Raw genomic sequence first — 26,506 nt, forward strand, 5'->3', positions numbered from 1 at the left:
TGCTCATTTGCCAATCGAATTTTGGGGCGAATGTGTGCTTACAGCTGCATACATCATTAACCAATTTCCATCTACAGTGCTTAATAATAAAACCCTATATGAGGTATTACATGTCAAAACTCCCTCCTATTCACATCTGCAAGTTTTCAGTTATCTGGCTTATGCTCGAAACTCCATTAAAGGAGATAAGTTTGATGAGAGAGGGAAGGCTTTTGTTTTTATTGGCTGCCCTCATGGAAAAAGGGGCTACAAGCTTTATGATCCTATAAAGAAAGAGTGTTTGGTCTCTTGGGATGTCATTTTCATTGAGCATGTCTTTCCATACGATCAAACCAAAGTCAATCCTCACTCTTTTAAGTTACCGTCCACACAACAAATCCATGCATTCCATGATGAAGAATTAATTCATTCTCATCAAGTACCACATGCTCCTCCTCCCACCAATTTGGGTACGCAAGCCAGTCATAGTGATAATGCCATGCTCCATTCTAGTAGCGTTGAGCCTCTCAATACTATTTCAACTGATGAAGCAGCACCTCGATGAAGCCAACGAGCACGTTCTATGCCTCAGCATTTAGCCTATTACAGTGTTGAATTACCATCATCCGTGTCACCCTCTTCTGCACTTGACACCACCACTTTATCAAGCCACTCAATCAGGTACCCTCTATCTCAGTTTATCAGTTACATAAAATTCTCACCCTCACATAAAGCATATCTCACGGCCATCACTGCTCATGATGAGCCAAAGAACTTTCATCAGGCCAGCCGTTTTCAGTATTGGCATGACGCCATGCAAAAGGAAATCACAGACATGGACATTAAAGGTGCTGCCACCCAACAAACATGTCATTGACTCCAAATGGGTTTATAAAAAAAATTTCACCCTAATGGAGAAGTCACCTCTTATAAAGCTCGACTGGTTGCTCGAGGCTTCACTCAAGTTAGGGGGAGGATTATCACGACACGTTTACACTTGTAGTAAAGCTTGTTACTGCTTGTACACTCTTGGCTGTCGCCTCGAAATGACATTGGCATGTCCACCAACTAGATGTTAATAATGCTTTTCTTCATGGTGACCTTGATGAAGAGGTTTATATGCGAATTCCCTAAGGGTTCGCTTGTGAGGGGGAGACATGTGTTTGTCGTTTGCGAAAATCCTTATATAGGTTGAAGCAAGCATCTAAAAACTGGTACCACAAGTTTACTCAAGCCTTGAGGGACATTGGGTTCAAGTCAAGCAGAGCAAATCACTCACTGTTGGTCTATCAAGCTCGAGGGTCTTACATTGCCTGTCTTATCTATGTAGATGATGTCATCTTGGTAGGAAATGACCTTAGTAAAATATAAGAAACTAAGCAATTTCTTGATAAGAAGTTTAATATTAAAGACTTGGGCAGGATAAAGTATTTCCTCAGCATTGAAGTGGCACGATCATCACAAGGATTTGTGTTAAGTCAGCGAAAGTACACTCTAGACATACTAAAGGAGGCTAAAATAGAGAATTATCGTCCCAGCTCGTTCCCCATGGAACAACACTGTAAATTATAGGATGACGAGAATGATCCTTATGTAGATGCCCCTCGGTATAGGAGGATGATTGGTAAACTCCAATATCTAACTATAACAAGACCCGACATCGTGTACGCTGTTAACCAACTCAGTGAGTTCGTGGGTTCACCAAGGCAGACGCATATGATAGCAGTTGAGCGGGTCCTACGTTATTTAAAGCAAACTCCAGGGCAAGGAATCCTACTAACATCAGGTGGATCCATGCAGTTAGAGGCTTACTGTGATGCTGACTGGGTAGGGTGTCCTTTAACACAATACTCATGTACAGGTTACTTTATCTCACTAAAGGGATCACCTATATCTTGGAGAACGAAGAAGCAAAGTGTGGTAGCGAAATCCTCAACTGAGGCAGAATATAGGGCAATGGCCTCCACTGTCAGTGAAATACTATGGTTGAGGTCGCTACTTAGTGAGTTACAGGCATCACAGAAGGGTCCAACATCACTATACTGTGACAACCAGGCCGCCTTACACATAGCCATGAATCCGATATTCCACGAGCGAACCAAACATGTGGAAATGGATTGTTATTTTGTAAGAGAGATATATCAATCAGGGGAAATCTTACCACGAAAGGTTTGGACTAGGAACCAACTAGCAGACATGTTCACGAAGGCATTGGGTCAGGACAGGCTATAAACACTCATGGGCAAGTTGGGCATAGCGAACTTACATGCTCTAACTTGAGGGGGAGTGATAGAGTTGATACGGTCAGGATATTATATTAGAGAATATATTGGTTATAACTGTACATTACGTGAGTGAGAATATTATGAGATACAGTGTATTACGTATAGATATCATGGGATTTAATTAGCGTCAGTTACGCATACGTTCTGTATATATTCCTATAAAGACTTCATGATCAATATACACATAATTTCTCTTTCAAATACTTTTCATAGGTGAGCAGGTCCTTCTTTGCTTCAAACACGTGTTTCACTACAAATAATAATAATAATAATAATAATAATAATATAATAAGGCTTGAAGGGCCGCCCGAGCCCGAACCTTTTTTTATAGGGCTTATCAAGGTTAGGCTCTCAAGCCTGGTTACATTAAAAAAATTTGATTTCTAAAGCCCGAACCCTTATTTAAATAGGGCTTCCAAATCCAGCCTTCTAAGCCCTGCCTTTATTCCCGGCTCTACGAGTTAGTAATAGATGACTTGTGGGACTTGAATTCAACAGAGAGAGGATGCGAAAGTGGGTGGGTGTGGACGGGAGAGAAGATGAGTGTTTGTTTTATTATTTTATATTTAATTATAATTTGAAAAAAAATTAAAATCTCGTTTCATTATTTAATTAAAATACACTCCATTTAGTATAAACTTTATTTATAAACCATTAAATAGAGGGAGAAAATACAATAGTGTTAGAATGAAAAAAGGTTTGCAAAGTGAGACCAAATTACAGATAATATGAATCAAATAGTTTGTAATTTATGAATTTATTTTAGCTTTTTTGAGTGTTTTGAATTTTATTATTTAATTCTACCTTTTTAAAAAATCAAGATTTTTGATTAGTTAATGCTTTTTATATTTGTAATCTACTTATTTGAAAATTGTAATTTTAAGCTTAATATTTTTTCCTAAAAATATCAAATTAGTCACACACAAAATATATATATATATATATATAATAAAATTCATGTCAATTTTTGTCATTATATATCTTAACTGATTTTTGAATCAAACCATGCAAACAAATTTTAATTTGTCTAGTTGACTTTTGAAAAATAAAATAAAAAAGGTATCTAAACATATAAATCACATTATTATTACAGACTTCTTTCTTAATCTTGATTTGCTAACTTTAGTTGATTCATAATCTTAGTTGTAGATTTTTTAATCCAAGCGGAGAGAGGGGAACTGTTATAGGCATTGTTCTGTTACTGTAGAATCATTTAATTTAGAGCAATGTTTTTTAATGCATATCAGGGAAGGTCCTTTTTTCCTTCCCCCTCTCCATTATCTTTCTCTCAAACTTGTGTTCTGTAATTAGTTCTCTTTTTTATTAATTAATCTTTTTATTAAAAACAAAATAGAAACAATGATCTTTTCCCTCCTCCTTTGAGTTCTCTCAAAACAATTAGGAAAAAAAAATTAGCATCATACTTTTAATTACGGTTGTTTTCAAAATGCTATTTTATAAGTTAGGTATTGAAAATTAGCACTATAGTTGTCAATGAAAGTATGTGTAGTACAAATCCAGGTTGAGGAAGAACACGTCTGGAAAAGTCTTTAATATGACACACAGACATAGACCAATAATAGCATACTTCAACTCTGCCATCTCTCATTATTTCTCTTTGGACTTACTCCAACGACTTTGACGCTGATCAACACACATCAACAACACTGATGAGAGTGATTAATAAAGAGCGCAGCGCTTAAGCAATACTTGCAAGGTTATACGCTTTTGTTTTTCAATTTGGGAATCACTTTGTGTTGAGAAAGTAAGTAAAGATGGGAGTGATAATGGCATTATTGTTATACTATGCTTTTATTACTAGTGTATCTGCTTCCACAATGGTAGCAGAGGAGAAACATGCTCTGCTTTAGACCAACTGGTGGAAAATTAGTATTACTCCCTACAACTTCTCAAAACCTTGTATTAGCAAGAAATACCTTGCAATGACTATGGGTATATGTTTAGATTAAAAAAACTGCAACCAAGAGATTATAATCAACTAGGGTTAAGAAAAAAGTGTATGATTGTAATGTGATTTATGCTTCATTTTTCTCTACTTTCATGACAGCAAAAGCACAAGTAATAGCAGCGCAGCATAATAGTAATGCCAATATCACACTCATCTATAATAAATATCATGTGAGAGATGGGCAGAGTTGAAGTATGCTATTCTGGTCATGGAACAAAAATGAAAATTCAGTCCTATCCCATGAATTTTTTCAGATGGGACAAAAATTCACTCCTGTCACATGAACATCCAAAGGGAGCCATAAATACATACTGTAAAAACCACATACGATATATTAAGTTAATTAGAGGTTCTAGGTTTTTTTTATAGGCAAATAGAAGATTTCTAATTCAATAAGTTTGGTACAAGTAGGAGATAACTCACTGGTGAGATCATTATGGGATATGTCCAAATAATAAAGATTTTGAAGAGCTCCTATTTGATATAGAATGGAGCCAATAAAAAAACCGTTTATTAAATTGTAAAGGTTCTAGGTTGTTTCTTGAAAATACAACCTTTCTAATTCAATAAATTTGACAAGAGTATCAGATAACTCACCATAAAGTTGTTTAAAAGACAAGTTCAATTTAATAAGATTTTGAAGAGCTCCTATTTATTTTGGAACGGTACCTTTCAAACCCATTTTAGAAAGCACCAGTGCTCCTAGATTGAGAAATGCAGTCAAGTTGAGATCTGCTAGTCAGGGGTGCTGTGGAGTGATCTGGGGTGGATCCATCCAAGTAATGCTTCCAAACTCATTTCAAGATATCTCTTCCCAGTCATAAGGGTTTAAGATGTTGTGGGGGCTAATACTAAGATTCCACTAGTTGTTCTGAAGCAGAGCACGTTTCTCCTCTGCATTCATGGTAGGAGAAGCACAAGTAATAGCAGCATATCATCATAGTAAAGCCATTATCACTACCATCTTTACTTTATTTCTTCTCACAGCAATGATGCCCAAACAAGTGCGGCCACGGAGTCTTTATATAGTGGAAGATTGGAATGACAAGAAGGCTTATCACCTAGCAAGTTTTGCTTACAAGCTCTTTATTATTAATCAATCTGGTTAGCATCAAAGTCGTTGGAGCAAGTCCAAAGAGAAATAACGTGTGAGATGGGCCAAGTTGAAGTATACTTTTATTGTTCATTAATTTCATCGAAATATCTATTATCAATCTAGAACAAAATCTATAATAAACAAATCTCATTCCTAAACAAATGTACATAGAAAGAAACTATCAAGGACAACCTTCAAAGGTTATATTATCATTTATAATCTCTTATACCAACAGATTTGAAATTTTACAAAGGAAATACTGTAACGTTTAACAGATGCATAATTGGCCATTGAGATTTGAGGGTATAAGTTGATTTTTTTGCTTGTCTTTGAATATTTCAGTTATTCGTTTGAACATAATATGTCTTTCTTGGGAAAAAAGTGAAAAGGACAAAATGTGAAAACCGCTCAAGAAGTGGGTGAATTGAGCTAATTAAAAAATTAAGGCAATTAAAGCAGATATAAAGATAAGACATAAATGATATCACTAGGTAAAGCTAAGAGCAGGGAAAAGAAGCTTTGCAAAGATAATTAAAAAAAAAGATAATTTATCTTGATTCATCTCTATCTACATGAGTATATGTCAAGTCTGTTGGAAATTGTGTTCTAGGGCCAATCATTGTACTATGCACATTGTTATTTAAGGAATTTCTCTCTTGTTATCATAATAATTGCATGTTCAATATGATAACTGTATCTTTGGACAAACTATAGTGATTGTCATAAATGTTCCTAGTCAGTCATCTTTGAGAGATCATAGATGAAACGAGACTAGTATGACTTTGATTTATTATAGATATACAAATTAAAGTCATAGGCACTTGAAAGAGTACAAGATGCTAAACCGACCCGCTATGAGAAAGCTACATGATACAAGTCATAAGCTTATCTCATATGTAACTATATCACTAAGCCCTTTGACCTGAGATCATCATGGATTCCTACATGATGACCACTGAACTTTGACCTAGTTAAAAGTCATCTTTAACTGAGTGATCATAAAGACTATGATTGAGTTTAGTAATATTCATGCAGAGGAATATGAGTAGTTAAGATGGAATTTGTCCCTCATATTAAGTGAGAGATATTACTGAGCCCCTTGATGAGTAAGACTGAGAAAATGTATGGCTATACTACAATGAAAAGGGTTTTACCGTTGTTACTATCAGTCTACTCAGAGATCAAGAAAGTAATGGTCTAAATAAAGGAGAATGACAATTCCATGTCTCATAGTTGACCGAAATATCGCGTGATAAAAGGGATGACAATTCCATGTCTCATAATTGACCGAAATATCGCGTGATAAAAGGGATGTGATATAGTTACATGATAGGTTACATTAGATCATCGATCCCCATGTGAATTGGGTTGTTGCAATGTCTTGCTAGAGGCCACTTGTGACTTGTGAGCTAATAGCGTAATTAGCCTACTGCCAATTTCATATGGGCCTACAGGGTCACATATAAGAACAGCCCAACTCGAGCTATAATGTCCAAGTTCATTGAATTTGAAATATGTCTAGATTCAATGAATGTAATATAGGGTGAATGAATTATATATATATATATATATATAGTTTTTTTGAAATATATATATATATATGATATATGTATATGATATATAAAAATTTAATATAGATAATAATATATATATATTTGAAATATACATGTATATATATAATATAATATGTATATGTGATATATATTATATTATATTATATTATATTATGTTATGTTAGTTTTAAATTTAATTTTTTATGATAGATTAAATTTAATAACTAACATGATATGAAAGAATATCAAGTCAATTTTATAATTTAATTTTATAAGATAAATTTAAATTAGATATGATATTATGGATTAAATTTATAAGATAAATTTAATTAAATTTTTGAGAGCTTTTAAGTGGAAGACGAAAACCCTTATCTATATATTACATATAAATAGGGACGTCTTTTATGAAGGATGAGAGAGTTAGAAAAGTTCTGATGGCAAAAATACTTTAAGAGCTACAAACACCCTATAGAAAGAAAAAATAACGTTCAAAGAAGAACGGACGTTAGAAGCGCTAGCACGCTGTTCGAGTTAGAGAGCTGTTCATGTGAATACCGGTAGAGGGAGCAGATCTACATTATCAGCTCCTGAGATCCAAACTCTTGAAGAGAATGTGCCCTAAGTTCAAAGAATTAAAAGGTAACTCTTCTATCCACCTTAACTTAAACGAGTTCGTTCGGTCTATATCAGAATAGGGACTTTAAAATTTTAATCTTTCGCTACGCCTCCCTATCCAACAAAGTCCCCAGGGCACTCTTGAAATTTCTCACTGTTTACGAAGATTAAATTAGGCTCTTGATTGCCTCAATACAAACTTCTTACTAAATTAATTAGGAACTCTCCCCTTGATAAAGGTAATTATAAATCCATTTAAGCTCCCTAAGCTTAAGTTCCTCTATTTCAAGTGATAAAAATAGAGGTGAATAGAGTAAGTTTAAGAATGAACTATTCTTGTTGAATATCTCTCTCTGAGAGCAAATTTGCAATCAATGAGGTTCACAAATAATGAATGTAATAGTAGAAAGTTGTTAGAATTGAATGTGTGTAGTTAGCTCAATAACTTCCCTCCTTTTTGCTTAATAAAGGAGTCATATTTATAGCTGATTCTTGCAATAAATCCGTTAGACTCATAAATTAGTTGTTAGAGATTTCATCTTTATTTCTTCTAAGTTTTCCATTATTTAAGGCATTAAAACAATGCTTTTCAGTGGGTTTGCATATTGTCGGCACCTTAAGGAAAGTAATGGCTATATGTGTTAATGCTTTGACAAAAGATAAAAGAGAGTAATACCAATAAAGTAAAGACATACGGATAGGAAGAATAATTCAAATAATTAATAAGAAATTAATTTCACCCGGGATTGTGTTTATGAGTATTCTAGAATGATAAGAAAGTGAACACAACATTTGAAAGCAGAAAAGATTAGAATTTAAGTAAGCTTCAAGATGTTCTGTTCAAGAAAGAAAAACAGAGCTAAAATCTTTGAAGATATACAATTAGAAGATGAGATATACTGGTATGAGTATGAATATTCTATGAAAGATAGTGAAGGACATCATATGGATGGACAAGAGATATACCAGAAATATTTATCATAAAAGATGTTGAAGCAAGAAGATTTCTACCAAAATAATAAAAGACATTTGGGTAGGAAATATATTTTTGGATAGAATTCGAATATATTTGATTATTGGAATAGAAATACCTAGGACAAGGGAAGTTGAGAACAAGCAAGGACATTTGGGTAGAAAGGTACATATTTGGGTAGAAAATGGTCATACTGGTAGGAATAGTTTCTATTGGTATGTCCAAGAGTAATTTTAACACAAATATTTTATTTTAATTTAACTCAAGCTGAAATCAATTTAAGGACCAAGAAATAATTAAAATAATTATATCTAACAAAGAGAAAAAAATTAAAGATAAGGAAAGTCAATGATTTAATCATACAGACATTATTCCTTAAATATGTCAATAACAATTATTAGCAAAATAATAATTTCTCTATTTTATAATCATCAAAACTAAGATTCAATACAAAAATTTCAAAATAAGGAAAAAATATGCAGAATCATTGAAGAAAATTTGTAGATTCTGAATGTGATCCTTTTTCCCAATTAATTTAATGAAAAAGATCCTTTTTCCCAAGTTTTCCTATATTTTTTTTGGGTGGAGCTTTAGAATTTTGGATATTTGTGCATAATATCACTCTCAAACAGACATTATTTGACATTTTGCCCATCTTCCCCTCTCTCCCTTTCCTCAAACTTTAATTGATGGTAAAATTTTAATCCCCATCAATAAAAGTTGATTCAATTAATAAAGATATGGCCATAACTTACAAAGTCAAGGGATTAAATCATGTTGCTGACATAAAAAGAAAACCTTGTTGATAAGCAAACTTTAAGTATCTCAGTAAGCACTCCTTAAACTTGGAGACATATGCCCTAATCTTAGTAAAAGAGTTTGATTAGATGAAAATAGATAAATGATTCTTAATTACTGTGCCAAAGTTAAATAGAAAAGCCTCCACCGATGAGTACAACAATATGTTACTACTTGTTATGTCTAAATGGATAACTTGGGACCACAATCATGAAGCATGTAGAACAAGGTACTTGCTATTCCTTCATGGCATTCATTCTCTTGCTCCAATCCAACTGTTTAGGTTCATTATCCTTATTCAAGACGTAAGAAAAGGCTCCTCCTTTTCACATATTTATAGATGAGAAACATGCATTGATTGTACAAACAGGAATCATAAAACTTTACAATACTACGATGCCAAATTTCAATTAACATTTTCACTTCATTGTGAAAACTATTTGCAAAAGATGGTTTTTCAGACTCTCCTCTATAAAGTTTTTCACAGCTATAATTTTGCTACTAGGAACATTAGTCCAATAAACACTTCCATAGGTGCCAGTTTCAATACAATATTTGATGTCAAAGTCCTCCGTTGCAATTCGTTGATATATTTATATGCAATTTTATCATTTAAATTTCATATAGAAAACAAATCCTTATTTTTTTCCCCTCTCATCTCGGTCTTGGGTTTTGTTGTTCTTTTTTAATGAAACAATCAAGATGAGACCTATAACTAATACGATGAAAATAAATATTGTCAAAGGAGTAATGATCTTGAGGGTTAATGTCCTTGGACCTTTGGTAGAATCAAAGATATCTTCTAAACAAGTAATTCTTTATTGCCATTTTAAGTGTCTGGAGGAAAAGCGATAGACAAACTTCTCTTGGAACACAGGCACTCAGAATATTACATGATAAGTTGATGTAATTCAACTTAGCAAGATCTCTATGTATAATATTAAAGATCCTTGTAACTCAAATCAATGCTACATCTTGACCGAAAAGTGCATATGTTAGATGGTAACGGTCCATTGATTTTGTTGTGACTAAAGTCACCTTTAAAAAATAATCATCCTGCATATTTTGATAAATAAATGGGATATTCCCTGTAGTAAATAAATTATAAGTTAAAAATTTTAAACATAGATTGCATAGAGCATATCTGAATAGTCAATATATAAAAATTTTAATATTAAATTGGACCGCACTTCAAATTAAATCAAAAGCAAATTGATGACAAAAATATTTATCAAAATTTTTTAATAATTTTTATAATTTTTTATTTTAATAAATATAAAATAATACTTTAAATACAAACCATTTAGATTAAAATCTAAATCTTTATGGTCTAGATTTCATCACCATGATAAGCACTAGGGTAGAAGATGAATTCCCAAGAAACTTGGTTGTAATATATGTGACGAGCAATTATCATGAGTCCCACATCGAGAAACCTCACAAATGGTGTGGGATTTATAAGTTCAAGAGCTATTCTTTCTAATAGGTTGGTCTTTTGGGATGAGCTCTTCCTTTGAGTTTGTGCTCGTTATATTGGTGCTTTCATTAAGAGGTTGGTGTCACAGAAAGGGCTATTCACGGAGAGTTCTAATCGGCAAAAGGCTGAGTAAAGTGCCATGGAGTAAAGCCGCTGGGAACATCATCTCTTGACCGGATGGCATTATCATGAGTCCCAGATCGGGGAGCCTCACAAATGGTGTAGTGTTTATAAGTGCAAGGCGCTCTCCCTCCTAACAAGCCAGTTTTTTAGGATGGGCTCTCCCTTTAAACTTGTGGTCATCACAATATCTAAATTTTATGATATTTATTTATAAAGAAATTTTCTGTACAATAACTCTGTATAATTTTCTCATTTTAAAAACTGTATTGCTATTTAAAAAAAACAGAGAGAAAAAAAAAGCACAAGATCAAACATGCGGTCAATCACTATCAAACTTCGCTAGGGATTAGAACTTTCTTTACTGTCACCTCGCCGAAGCAGAGCACATTCCTCATCTGCTTCACTGGATGGATATGCACCGGTAATTGCAGCACAGCATCACAGTATAATGCCATAATCACAGTATTCCCAAATGATTTTTTTTTTTTTTTACCAGAAGTATCCCCAAATGATAACAGCTTATCAGTTACCACTTGCAAGCACTACTCTATTTTAAAATATAAAAAAATACTTTTTTATTTTTATTTATAAATAAAATTAGGAAAAATAACAATAAAATCCTTTCAAACTATATAAATGATATTTAATCCCTCAAAATGTCATAATGTCAACGACGTCCCTAGAGATCTCTTTGTCAATAATTTTTTAGAAAAAAGACCATTTTACCCTTATTGACAAATTGTGATTTTTTTTTTCAGTTCTTTGAAGAAAAGTTATAATTCTTTAAATAAAAGTTGTGAATGAAGTTTGTTATTTTGAGAATTTATTTTTTAATAATAGAAATTACACTTGACAAATTATAATTTTTTTATTCAACTTTTATGATTCACAGAATAAAAGTTATTATTCCTTAAACAAAAGTTGTAATTGAGACTTGTTTTTCAATAACAAAAATTATACTTAACAAGTTGTGATTTCTAATTCAACTCTTATGATTTACAGAACAAGAGTTGTGATTTCTTAAACAAAAGTTGTAATTGGGTTTTGTTTTTTAGTAAGGATAAAATGATCTTTTAAAAAAAAAAAGTCATCGGCAAAAAAAGTCCCTAGAGACTTCATTAGTATTATATCATTTTGAGGGATCAACTTGTCATTTACATAACTTGAAGGGATTTTATTATCATTTTCCCATATAAAATTATAAATTGTAAGAAACATTTATTATATTTTACTTAAATTATTTCTGATAAAATTAATATTTATTTTCATTAAACGAATTTATTTCTTTAATTACAAGGATAATTTAATCTAATGTTTTTTAATTTTTAAATATAATTATTATACTTAATTTAATTTCTTAAACTATATAAGTTAATTTTTTTTTTATATTTAGAAACCAAGGAAGTGTTGTTTATGTTGTCTTTATTAATTAATCTTGTAATTTTTGGTGATTTATGACGGTCTCCTTCAAAGCCTACTATGGTCTATGTCAGAATGTCTATTAAAGAATAACGTGTGAAAACAATCAAAAAGAAAAGAAAAGAATAATGTGTGAAATATGCAGGGTTGAATTGAAGATTTGAAGCATGCTATTATGGTCTATGTCGGTCTGTCCTACTAAATAATTTTCCAGACGTGTAAGTTCAGTGGAACTGGATTTATACTACACACACTTTCAATGACAACTACTAGCGGAAATTTTCAATACCTAAATGAAGAGTCATATGCATTTTGTAGATGTATCAATCTCTTACTTGTTAAAAAAATTAATACTAATCATTAACATAAATATTTCAACTAACTTATAGTATATATAATTTCATTTTAAATGTATCAATATATATATATATATATATCAAAAGATCAGTTGAGATTTTTTATGGACAAATATCAGCTACAAGAAACTAAACATACGGCAAACATCAAATGTGAACTTTAATAACGTGAGTGGTGGGCGGAGTTGAAGTATGCTGCTATGGTCTTTGTCCTATTAAATACTTTTCCAGACGTGTTCACTAGAACTAGATTTGTACTATGGACACTTTCATCGACAACAAGCTGTTATTTTCGATACGTAACTTGTTAAATAGGACTTCAAAAACAACTGTTAATAGTAATTTATTTTTTCTTTTACTAATTGTTTTTAAAAATCAAAGGAGGAGGGAATAGATCATTGTTTTATTAATGATACTCGTCAATAATAAAGAAGGTACTGATCTAGAACGCAATTTTTTGTTGGGGAGGCAAAATGCAAAACTATATTATAATTGGGGGGGAATTAATTTTAACATTCTTAACATGTAAAAAAAACGTAAATTTAACAAAAATTGAATGATTGTGGTAAGCACCATGCTTGCCCCCCTAAATCCGTCACGGTATAATAAAGTATTCCGTCTTTGAAGTAAGTTGAGTTACGTTGGACTCGTTATCTCTTTAGCCTTATTTTACAATAAGACACTTCGTTTGACAATAATAAGCATGTGTTCGATGCCTTTAACTTGATGGGAAATATCATACAAGTTTACATTTGTTTTAATTTTTTGCGTGATGTCGTAAACTTTTTTTTTTGTTATCAAATTAAACTTTTTAGTTGGCATCTTTAAATGAGTTTGTAAATATGACTATTACTACTACTGTTACCATGTGCAGTGATACATTTACCCACATATGGATAGCACTCTCTTATTGCGTTAGACCAATCCAATTAATTGAGATTTAGAAGAACTCCTATTTAAAATGAAATAGTACTTTTTAATCCCATCCCATAAAGTTTCAAATATTGTAGATAGAGAAAAGCAGTGAGTTTGGTATGAGTCAAAGATGACTTACTAGCCAATAACCTTGCTACAAGATAAGTCTAAATAAGTGAGATATTGACGAGCTTTTATTTTAGTTGGTGTGATACCTATCCAATCTATTATAGAAACAATGGCAAAGCCATATGGTGGTGAGGGTGGATGGACAAATGCACCCCTCACTTTGATAAAAATTACAAGTAGGATATGCAATTTTGTAACTTAATTTGCACCCCTTACTCTTGATATTTTGCATTATCTGAACTAAATAAAAAATATTTAAGTTCAAAAGCTTATTAAATATATAATATTTTTATAATCGAGATAAGATATAAAGAGTATATTTACATCAAAGACCATATTAACATGTTTAATATATTTTTTAGAAAGAAAAATGATGATAGATCTATTTATGTTATTACAATTTTAGTTTTAGTATAATTATTACTTTTTAATTATTTAAATTTTTATTTTTAAATGGGTTCAATGTCCAATTATGAAAGCCAGAGAATTCAAAGCCCACGTGTGAAATATCCATCATCATTCAACACTAGTCCATGAGATTCGTGGCATGTTAGATAACAATTTCATATCCACTCAACAATCTCCCATACCCAATCACTCTGTGTCTTAACTTGAACCCATTTCATATGATGAGAGTTGTTGGTGTATTATGGGGCGCTTCACTACTACGTGCTATTCATGGTGCTACTATCTCATATTATAAAAGGGGCTCCAACTAAGAAGGGAGGATTATCAACAACTATCTTTTGGTAGTTTTGTGCTAAGTACGTGTGTAGCATGACTCCTTCTAGTAATGAGCCTTGTCTTTACTTGGGTCTATTGTTTTAGTTTTCCTTCCTTTCTACCATTTTTTGGGCTAACGCTTTGTTTTAAGCCCAAACAATTATTAATATTTAAAATAAATTAGCTTGCACCCTTAACTCTGAGTCTTGACTTGGCCACTGTCTAGAAAGCATCAAGTGTGCTAGATTAGGAAATGCAGTCATGTAGAGATCTACCAGCGGAGGGTGTTGTGAAGTGACCCTTGGTTGATGTATATGTATCGCAACAATGCTTCCAAACTTGTTGCAATGTATGCCTCCCCACTGACAAGGGTATGAGAAATTGTAGGGACTAATACTAATATTTCACCACTTGGTTTGAAGCAGAGCAAGCACCAGTAATAGCAGCGCAACATAATATTAATGCCACTATTACGCACATCTTTACTTATTTTCTTCACACAAAGTGGTCTCCAAATGATCACAAGACCTTATCACCTTTGCAAGTATTGTTTACACGTTCTTTATTAATCACTTCGGTAAGCGTCAAAGTCGTTGGAGCGAGTCCAAAGGAAAATAATGGACATATTCATGACGTGTCAGGTGAGCATAGTTGAATTAAGTAAAATATTATGGAAAAGCTTTTCCAGACGTGTCCTTTGAAATTGGTAACGAGGAATAATATGCATTTCGTAGATGTATCAATCTCTCTTTTATTAAAACATTAACACTAATCATTAACAAAAATATTTCAATGAACTTATTGTATATCTAATTTGATTTTAAAAATATCAATATATATATATATATATATATCAAAAGAGTTGAGATTTTTTATGGGCAAACATGAGCTACGTACAAGAAACTAAACATATGGCAAACATCAAATCTGGACTTTTTATTTGTGGTTAGTCCATGAAAGTTTCATCCTAAGGTGCAAAGCCAACATAGAGTCAAATCTCCTAGCTGTTTGCTGGACTATATTATTTGTAAATCTTGATTTACCAAATGCTGGATCGAGATGTTATTCAAAGGAATAGCTAATGGCAGCTTGAAAAATAAAAGCTTTTGAGTCACTTGCTGCATTGATGGTCGAGAGTTCGGTGATGGTTTCAAACATGCTAATGCAATTTTGATCAAAAGAATCACATCTCTTGCATCTTGTCTTGATGGTAGTGGAAGACGTGGGTCTAACACATCTTTTAACAAAATGCTTTCAGTGCAAGTATTTGATAAAGATGATATTAAATCTCCAGGATGTTTTCCTATGATTGTTTCCAATGTCACCACTCCAAAACCATAAACGTCACATTTTTCAGTCACAACTAAAGTGTATGCAAGCTCTGTGATGGACAAAAAAATAAAAAAATTAAATTATGAAAGTATCCCAAGGAAAGTAATTGTATAAATAAAATACCACATAATAAGAGTAGTAGTAAAGAATTAGAAAAGCAAACCTGGAGCAACATAACCATAAGTACCAACCAAAAGAGTTTGATTAGATGAATCTGGGTTAAGAATTTTAGCTGTGCCGAAGTCAGATACAACAGCCTCCATCCTAGAATTCAATAATACATTACTGCTCGTTATGTCTCGATGGATAATTGGTGGAGCGCAATCATGATGCATGTAGAACAGCGCATTTGCTATTCCTTTAATGACATTTACCCTCTTTCTCCAATCAAACTCTCTAGCTTCATCAGCTTTATTCAAGACATAAAAAAGGCTTCCTCTTTCCATGAATTCATAGATGAGAAACATGCATCGATTATGCAAACAAAAACCATGAAGCTTCACGATATTGCGATGTCGGATTTCAGCTAACATCTTCACTTCATTGTGAAAACTCTTAACAAATGATGGGTTTTCATATTCTCCTCTATGGAGTTTTTTCAAAGCTACAATTTTGCCGCTAGGAAGTTGTGCCTTATAGACACTTCCATAGGCACCAGTTCCAATGCAATACTTAATGTCAAAGTCTTCAGTTGCTTTAATGATATCTTCATATGCAATTTTACCATCAAAATTCCATATGGAAAATAAATTCCCATTCTTGCTCTCCCTCCTCTCAATTTTGGATTCCCTTTTCCTTTTAAATAACTTAAATATGATGTAACCCGCAATCAGGATGGCAAGGGAAATATCCATGGAAATAAAGATGTGCAACGTAGACTCTGACATTTTGAAGGAATCTCGTGTCTTCTCTTTGCCGCTGAGAAAATTGTTTTGCAAGTTGATGTATTGCATCTTACCAAGTTCTCTAGATATATTACCAGAGATATTATTGTAGCTCAAATCAATGCGACACATTTGTGGAGTAAAGCACAAGCTACGTGGTAATACTCCACTGATCATGTTATGACTAAAGTCACCTTCAAAATTTATATGGTTCTCAATATAGGGAATGTTTCCACTGAGCTTATTTTGGGAAACGTTAAGCACTTCTAATTTCGGCAAATTTAAAATTGGAGAAGGAATGGCTCCAGCTAGGTAGTTTCTACTCAAATCCAAAAATTTTAAATGAGTGAGATTGGCAAGAGTGGAAGGTAATTCACCCTGTAAGAAGTTGCCTATTAAATGCAAAGAGGTGAGATTTCGAAGATCTCCTATCTGAGTCGGAATCATACCTATGAGACCCATGCCTCGGAGATCCAAATCTTCCAAGTTCAAAAAAGCTGTGAAATTGAGATCTGCTAGCAGAGGCTGTTGATGAGTGAGTATTGGAGTCCTCATAGAAATAACCCTCCCAATGTTATTGCAAGATATGCCAATCCATTCACAAGGGTCGTTTGAGAAGTTGTTGCCATTCCACCAAGTGCTCTGAAGCAGAGCTCGTTTCTCCTCTGCAATCATGGCGGTAGCAATATTGGGGAACAAAGTAATGGCTTTGCATAATAGTAATACCACAATTACTTTTGCTGGTATTGTTGGCGCAGTTGACATGATATTGGACAATTCCATCTTTAGTCAATTGGTTAATGGTAAGTGATCTCCAAATGAGTCCGGAGGCCGAATCTTTATAGGAAGCTAACGTTTGTATATATTGTTGATGGGGCGTGATTTTTATTTTTTTTTTTACCTTTTTATATTTGAATCACTCATATCATAAAGTTTAAACATGATTTTGATAGAATTTAAGTTTATTAATTTCTTAAATCCTGAGGTCCGTTCTTATATTTTATATTCGAGTACTATTATACTAAGTTAAGTACAACTCTCTTTAATGCCTGCTTTCATGTGAATTTGAACTTGAGAACTGGTACATATATAAGCCACCATTATTTCTTTCACCAAGACAAATACCTATTGATCAAATTTTAGGCTTAGCTAAAGGATTTTTTTTTTTTTTTGGTACAACTTTCTTATTTAGTTTTTTAAAGTCTTTAATTTTTATAAAAATTTAGTAATTTTTAAGCGACATCTAAAGATGCGTGCAAAGTAAATTTGACAAATGATAATAATTATTTTATTTTATTTTTCATATGTTTTGAAAAATTCAGAAAGTTCCTTGGTCAGGGCCAATGTCTTTGGGGAACGTCCAAATTAAGGCAATCAATATGCACATGAACATGACGCGTGAGACAGCTGTGAGATGGGTCCAGTTGATTATTTTGTACTCTTTTCGGTCGCATTTATTTATTAAGATATATTTTAAAATATCTATTTAATTTTAATTATAAGACACGATGCATATTTTTAAGTAATATTTAAAAAGTATTTTTAAAATTATCTTTCATGAAAAAGAGAAAGTAATATAATGCTATTTTTTAGATTTATTATATAAGGACACATTTAAAATTTTACATACTTTTATTCTTTTTACATTTTTTTTATATTGGCATTAATAAAATTAGTAAAAATGACTTATAAAGAAGATTGGAGTAGCAACTTGAAAAGGTGGATTGTTGAAAACAACTGTAATAATATGATAACTTATTTTTTCTAATTTTTTTGAAAAATAAAAAATTAAAAAAAATTAATTATTTAATCCCTATAATTTTAACCCACTTATAACTCAATTCTTAAATTTTGAATTATTGTAACTCAGTTTTTATAGTTTTAACTTCATTATAACTTTACTTTTGTAACTTAGTTCCTATTGTTTCAACTACTTAAATATTGGTCCCTACATTTCAAAAAAAAAATAAAAAAATCTTGAACTTTTGGTATTTATAATATTGTAAACTTTTGATATTTATAATATTTATAATATTAGTAATAAAATTATTAATAATACAAATATTTATAATATTTTTAAAATTTATTAATAATATTTTAAATTATTTAACCTTTTTAATCATTATAAATATTATAAATATTATTAATCACCTCTGGCCGTGTTCGTGAGAGTCAAAGTCGTTGGAGCAAGTCCAATGGAAAATGACGTGAGAGATGGGCAGAGTTGAATTAAGTGTACTGTTATTATTGGTCTATGTCCTTTTAAAAACTTTTCCACACGCGTTTACTGGAATTGGGATCATACTACACACAATTTCATTGACCTTAGCGTTAACTTCAATACTTAACTTGTAAAACAGGATTTTGAAAACAATCATTAAAAGCATGATACTATTTTATTTTTTCCCTCATTCTTTTTATAAATCAAAGAAGGGAAAAGGTCTTTGTTTTGTTGATGGGCTTCGTCAATGATAATATTTTTAACGTTATTTTACAATCAGACACTGCGTTTGATAAGAATGAGCATGTTTTCTGTCCCTTTAATTTGATAGCAAATTATAAGTTTACATTTGCTTTAATTTTTTAATATGATATAGTGACTTTTTTTGTCCAAGTAACTTTTTAGTTGACATCTTTAATTTAAAGATGTTTTGTCATCATCGTTACGCTGTAAAAATTAATTAAAAACAGTAAAACAACTGTGACAATAATAATAGTTAACTTTCAATGTCTTTGTTCTTGTTCGGTGTCATGCTCCCTAACAATGCCCATAAACATAATGTACTATGGATAGCGCTCTCTTACCACGTTAATTATTTAATTTGTTTTATTTTTTTATTTTTTAAATTTTGCTTAAATTACATAGTTGCTATACTCTAAAACACTTTATTGCTAATTAATTTTTCTTGAAATATCTATTATCGACAAAAGAAAAAATAGATAATATACTGCGTTATTCACAAATCTTATTCCTTAAAAAAATGTTTCTAGTTTAGTATTACATAGAATGAAACTCTATACTTTGATATTCGACAGAACGAAAATAATACATGAATGAATAATAAAAATTACGTGACATACTAAAAAAAAATACCCTAAAACAATCTAATTCTTTCAATGTACAGGGACGAAACTTCAAATGTTATTATTATTTATAAAAAATACAATCCATGTACTTTGATTGTATGTCATTTTTAGTCTCTATATTTATTTCATTGTTTTTATTCCCTTTAATTTGATCCTTTTCTAGAACTTTTAGCCCTTACAATTGAAAGTGCACATGATGGTCTTGCAGCTATTTAACTATAATATATATATATATATATATATATATTAATCTGTATTCAACAATAACTCTATAACACCTCTGCCCACACAATAAAAATATGCTGACATAGAAATAAATCGATTAGATTAATTTCACTATAACTCTATAATTGGTGGTTTTTAAATGGTTTTTAAATACATTTAAGGAATATAGTAAACATTTTTGTCGACATCTAAATACGAGTGTCAAATTAAAAGTAAGGTGGAGTTTAACAAGTATTTTACAATTGAAAGCAAGTTAATAAAAATTACTCCACATAAAACAAACAAATGAAAATAAAGTAGACTTGGAAGACTAACATTTTTAGTCAATTTCGCTTGTGAGGAGGGTCTTCGGCGTGAGATGGGATCGATGATACACCACATTACAAAGATAATTAAACCTTGAAAATGAAAGCCTGCAAATTATGTGGATTATTTTATTCCAAACCGTCAAAAATAATATAAGGAGAAGTGGAGAACTAGTCTAGAGTCCCATGTATGGATTGTAATTGTAAATACTCTGAAATCCCAAGAAATGACTGAAATATACTTTGCAATCCCTAGGTCCCTTAATGCAAATAATTTTTTATGTTTAATTACCAGATTGCCCACCATTTTGCCATTCCTTCTTCTTCTTCGTCATTAATTAGGATATCCCTTATTTGAAGTCCATTGGCAATTATTTCTCAATCGAAGGCTGTGATGAAATTCAATTCCTAATCGAAGCCACTTGTCAAGTTGGTTTGTTAGGCAATAATGAAGAATGGATGCAAATGCTCAAGTTCTTCGACAACTTGTTAGGTGTTAGCGGCTGTAATCTCACCTTTTGATTCTCATCCTCCGGTTAAACTAGCGTAGCTCTTATTTAGTTGAGCTACACGCTTGTTGATTGTTTTTATACTTATTTCGCTTTAACGGATATGCTTTTTATGGTCTACAAAATACAATCTTCTGTTGGATCGAAGATTAAAAATTTAAAATGCAAAAACCATTATAATAATCATCCTCCTATACTAAGCAAGGATTTTCTTTTGGAGGGGGGGGGAGAGAGAGAGAGAGAGAGAGAGAGAGAGAGAGATCATATTGTACAATAGCTTTGGCCACACATTCAAATTTTTGGATAAATAAAGATCAGCTATAAGAAATTTATTTTTGGCCACAATTATAGCCTTAAGAAATTGAACATATGGCAAACATCAAATCTTGACATAGTGATTCCTAGAAGGTTTCAGCCAGACATCCCAAGAAAATACAGAGCAAAATTCCTAGATTTTTACTATAATATTTATAGATCTTGATTTAATAAATGCATAATTGAGATATTATTGAAAGTTATATAGCTAATGGTATCTTGGAGAATCAAAACCTTTGAGTCACTTGCTGCATCCAAGGTCCATATTTTGGTGATGGATGCAAGTATGATAAAGCCACTGTGACCAAAAGAATCACATCTCGTGCATTCTTTCGTGATGGAAGTGGGAGATGAGTTTCTAAAATATTCAACAAAATGCTTTCAAAACAAGTCTTTGATAAAGACGATATTAAATCAAGGGGATGTTTTCATATCACAGTTTGAGAATCGTCTACAACTATCAAATTCTCAATTCCAAACTCTTGCCAACCTCAACCCCCACAAGGCACCCCATAACTCAGCATTGAACATTGGACATTCACCCAATTTTTTCACAAACCCACCAACCCAATATCCGCTTCCATATCTCAAAATACCACCACACCTAACCAACAATCCTCCCTTGGCAACACCATCAAAATTAGGTTTATGCCACCCAAAATCAGGAGGCTCCCACTTGACATCAATAGTCACCTTCCTCTTATGCAGCAAATCGAAACTTGCTTTCAAATTATCAACTCCCACTCATACCACTTGATTTCTCTGATAGAATACCCTTCTTCCAAAACAAAACCTTCCTCACACATCATCTTGTTCATCCAATTCCATTGCCACCAGCAAGTTATACATTACTGTAAAATAACTCTATAGGAGCACTTAGTTTTAGCTTACGGGAGCTTTTTCAAACCGCTTCTGTAGCCAATGCTCCCGTATATATAAGAGCGCTTATAAAGCACTTCTGTAGGTTAGGTCTATAAGAGTACTTTTGTAACTTAGGCATTTGATTTTAAATATAAAAAAAAACAATCATTTGGGAGTGCTTTATTATTAAGCGCTCCTATAAAGCACTCAACAGGAGCGCTTAAGGGGAAAGCACTCTTGTATGTCTTACATGCTGGAGCGCTTAAGGGCTGAATGCTCCCGTTGGCTACTCCTACAAGAGCACTTCTAATAGAAGCGCTCTCATATGTGGATTTAAAAAATAATAATAACATTTTTCTTTTTCACATAATATTTTTCCTAAACATTTTGTGCCCACAACTAAAAGCATATTAGAGCTATCTAAATGAAAAAAAAAACAAAACAGCATATTAGAGTTAGAAGGCATCGTAAATTATTAATAATGAAAAATATTTGAGGACATCCATCATTCTATACAAAGCACAAGGGATAGAGGAAATATATAATCCAATATGAATACATTTACTTCACTATGATCCACAAAAAAAATATCTTATAATTTAAAATTAACAAGAAACACACACACACACGTGCGTGCGTGCGTGGTGATGAAAAGATGATTGAGACATAGCCACTAAATTGTTGAGCTATTTTGGATAGAGATGTAACCTACATATATATTAAAATTGTAACTCAAGATAGTTCAAGGGATTCAACATATTTCAAACAAGTTTGTGCCTCAAGATCACAATCATAGCTAACAGAAATTTCAATACTAAGCATCAGTGAATCCTTACTTACTTTCTCTAATACCACGCAAAGCCACACTTGATTAGATGAATAATTTACTTGAAGTGATGGTAACCAGCCGGTAGTTCTCAAGCTCATCCTTGAAATCTGCAAAACCCTTTGAATATTGTTGCAATCATTTTGGCCAAATTCTAATTAAAATAATTGCTAAGCAATAATTTGTGGCTTTTATCAATCGTGTTTAGATTTTCCACACAAGGCAATATAAACCAAGGCAAAGCCCCATAATTTCTGACATCAGCATGCTGAAAAATGATTCAAGAGGGAAAGTCAAATAATTATTTTCTTAATGATAGTAAAATATTTGAAACTTGGGGAGTGTTGTGGAAGATTATAAATTTGTATGTCTAATACCCATACAATATTCATTTGAACCAATACCATGATTCTATTCAGAGACGCAGAATAAAGCACTTGGCTATATTGCTTATATTTTATAGAGAAATGATATCAAATGGAATTACACTATATATGCCTTTTGGCAAGCCAATCACACAACTTCAATTTGCATGCCCTACCTGTCATTTTGCTATAGTTCACAATCTGCACAACTACTCAAGCAATTTAACTAATTAATTATAGCATTATATTATTTGTATTTATCTTCCACATATATAATATGATGGAGTGGTAGGGTTCGATTGGCTTTATGATGATTTAAAAATATAATAATAATATAAGACAATCCCATATGTAATACTTACTAAAGCGCTTATACCAAAAGTGCTCCACTAAGCTTCCATATTTTTTTTTAAATTTTTTCAGTAAATACAATGGAGTACTCACAGCCAAGCACTCTATTATGTTGAAGCCTATCAGAGCAGTTTTATAGGAAGCACTCTATTAGACTTAAATATTTTTTTTGTCATAAGCAGCCAAATGTAGCTCTTCTGGATAAAGTGCTATGATACAATTTAATTTTCTTTTTTAAATTCTTTTTAAGTGTAGCCTATTGGAGCGCTTCTACATAAACACTCTGCTAAGATTTAATTGTTTTTTTAAATTATGTGACCTACCGGAGTGCTTTTTGTAAAAGTGTTCCTTATATGTCATATATTGGAGCGTTTTTAAAAAAAGCCCTTTGGTATGGTCCACCTTTACATTTTAGAGCGCTTTCTTACATAAGTGCTCCAAAATGGGTGCTCTTATAGGCCTTTACAATCCTCCCTTTAATTTGCAGCACCATCAAAATTAGGTTTATGCCAGCCAAAATCAAGAGGCTCCCACTTTGCATCAATAGTCACCTTCCTCTTATACAGCAAATCAAAACTTGCTTTCAAATTTTCAGCTCCCACTCATACCACTTGACTACTCTTATAGAATACCCTTTTCCAAAACGAAACCTTCCCCACACATCATCTTGTTCATCCAATTTTATTGCCACTAGCAAGTTATAGCAAACAATCTACCCCAATCTACAGTTTTGGTTAATTAGAAACAAACCTGTCATGAAGATCTAACTAGAAAAAATCATCATCGACTTTCGCACATCATAAATCAACCTAGATTCTTGATGCTACTTCACAATCCCGCGAGGCATGCATCAAGTCCTCTTCACCCCTACCACATCTATGGCAAATGGACTCACACCCTACTAATTTAGCTCTTCTAATAGATGTAAAAATCATATTATGAAAGAACAACTAGAGAAACACTTAAACCCTTCTAGGCCCTTTCCAAGCCTATATCTTCTTACACAAACTATTCTTCTCTAATTCGTCTGACCCAGCCAACTTCCGATGCATGTTTAAGACATAATATACAACTCTACTAGAACCACGCCATCTACACTTATCTCTTCCAAACTCAAGTTCAAGCCTAGGCATAGGTTACAACCTTAACAATGCCTCCTCCTTCAGATATAACAACTCCCACTCCCCCCACTCATTCACCACATATTGCACCTTACATCCAACTAATCTACCAATAGGTTTCAAATGACACTACCCTAACAAATTCATATCTTCCCCTTAGCACAAGTTAGTTTAGAAATTAACATTATTTCCATCTCTACATTCCCAAGCTACCATATCAATAATCTTAGGCCAAACAAAAGTGAAAAACTTCCATAAACTAGAATCTCTATCTTTAGAAAAACAAGCAACAAAGAGATTAACATTACGCTCATACTTTACTTTAAGAACTTGAGAGCAAAGACTCTAGATTGGCCAACATATTCCACCCAATTTTTCCAATTAGAACATTATTTATCAACTTCATATCCCAAAGACCATATCCAGCAACCTCTTTGGGCTTACACAATAAATCCCAACTCGCAGCATGTACTCTCTTCCTTTCCACTACTGATCCCCAAATGAACTCACATTGCAACTTTTCAATCTCACTACACACCCCGACAGGAACACAAGTGTGTTGCATAGAAAACGTAGCTAATTGAGAAGAAACTAACTCAACAAGAGTGAGCCTCCCTATTAAGGAAAGACTTTGTTTCTTCTACCCACTCAATTTCACTACCATAGAATTTTCTAAATCAAAAGCCCCATATTTGATTGTTATTTCAACACAACCATCAAATATCTGAAACTATACTTGACAGTTATATTGAAAAAAACTATCAAATATATATTTAAACTTAATTATTGTTGGATGGGGATATAGTTTATGCTTGTTTGAAGACAACTATAAAATATTTGATGCTTGTTTAAAGATAACCATCACATATATATTCAATATACTTGATAGTTATCTTCAAACAAGCATCAACTTAATTATTTTTCAAAAAAGTTAAAAATAATACTTGATGCTTTTTTTGAAAAAAAAAGTCAAGTATGTCTGAAACACTTGACAGTTGTTTGAAAACAAGTATCAAATATGTAATACTTGACGATTATTACAGAATAACTATCAAGTATTAGCATTTAAATTATCTCCAGAACACTTTTCCTCTTCACATTTCTGCAACTCAAAAGTCATCTGAAACCCATCCAAATCATACAAAACCCATTTTCCATCACTATAATAGCCAAAACGCATGATTTCACACTTGATTCATTATGGGCTTTTCATTTTCAAACCTAATCATGCTCTTGGGTGCTCATTTTCTTGGATTCATTGCTTGTGGCTTGCCCTTTCTCTATTTTCATGTCTATTCTCTTCTTGAGGTTGGTTCTTACTTTTCCAATCATTAATCCTCATTTTGAATTCATGGTTGTTAACTCTAATTTATATATGCAATGGGTTGTTTGAATGTTGATTATTTTGTCTTTTGATTGATGTTCTTGTTAATGGGTGTTTAAAATTTAGAGTTTTGGATACTTGATGGTGCTTGTTTTGTAATTGGAAGATTACTTTTGAATTTTTATTGCTTGAATTGTCAATTTTTACATTGTTAGTGTTTGAATTGATTGAAAATTGGCTTATAAGGTTATAATTTTGAGTTTTTAAATTGATATATATATAGTGTTTAATATGGATTCTAAGATTTTCATTAAAACTTAGCTTGTTTTTTTATGTTGTTGGATCATATATAATATTTTTTGTTGATTATATGGTTATTCTAACGGCAAAAAGCTTGGGTAATATTCACTTTTAAGTCGTTATGCTGCCAATTTTTTTTTTCAAAATTGTTGTTGGGTATAACTTCAGATTTCATAGCAATTCATACAATTAGCACTTCATAACTTATAAATTCCCATCTAAAAGTTTGTGCTTGCATGCACGCGCATGCGTACATCCAAATTAATCATCTAATCCGATGACACTTTGCTT

At 32.2% G+C, this 26,506-nt stretch overlaps 1 protein-coding gene across 1 annotated transcript; it reads right to left on the reverse strand.

The window, feature by feature from the left end:
• Positions 1-15,313: 15,313 nt before the first annotated feature.
• LOC129307102 (MDIS1-interacting receptor like kinase 2-like) lies at positions 15,314-17,426 on the reverse strand. The gene is made up of 2 exons (XM_054947967.1): positions 15,906-17,426; positions 15,314-15,791 (listed from the first exon to the last, which is right to left on the reverse strand). The coding sequence occupies exons 1-2, from the start codon at positions 17,407-17,409 to the stop codon at positions 15,427-15,429; spliced, it is 1,869 nt and encodes a 622-aa protein (XP_054803942.1). The 5' UTR covers positions 17,410-17,426; the 3' UTR covers positions 15,314-15,426.
• Positions 17,427-26,506: the final 9,080 nt, after the last annotated feature.

Source organism: Prosopis cineraria, unplaced genomic scaffold (assembly GCF_029017545.1).
Source record: "Prosopis cineraria cultivar Desert tree isolate PC_DT_omini unplaced genomic scaffold, ASM2901754v1 PC3, whole genome shotgun sequence".
Taxonomy (NCBI): domain Eukaryota; kingdom Viridiplantae; phylum Streptophyta; class Magnoliopsida; order Fabales; family Fabaceae; genus Prosopis; species Prosopis cineraria.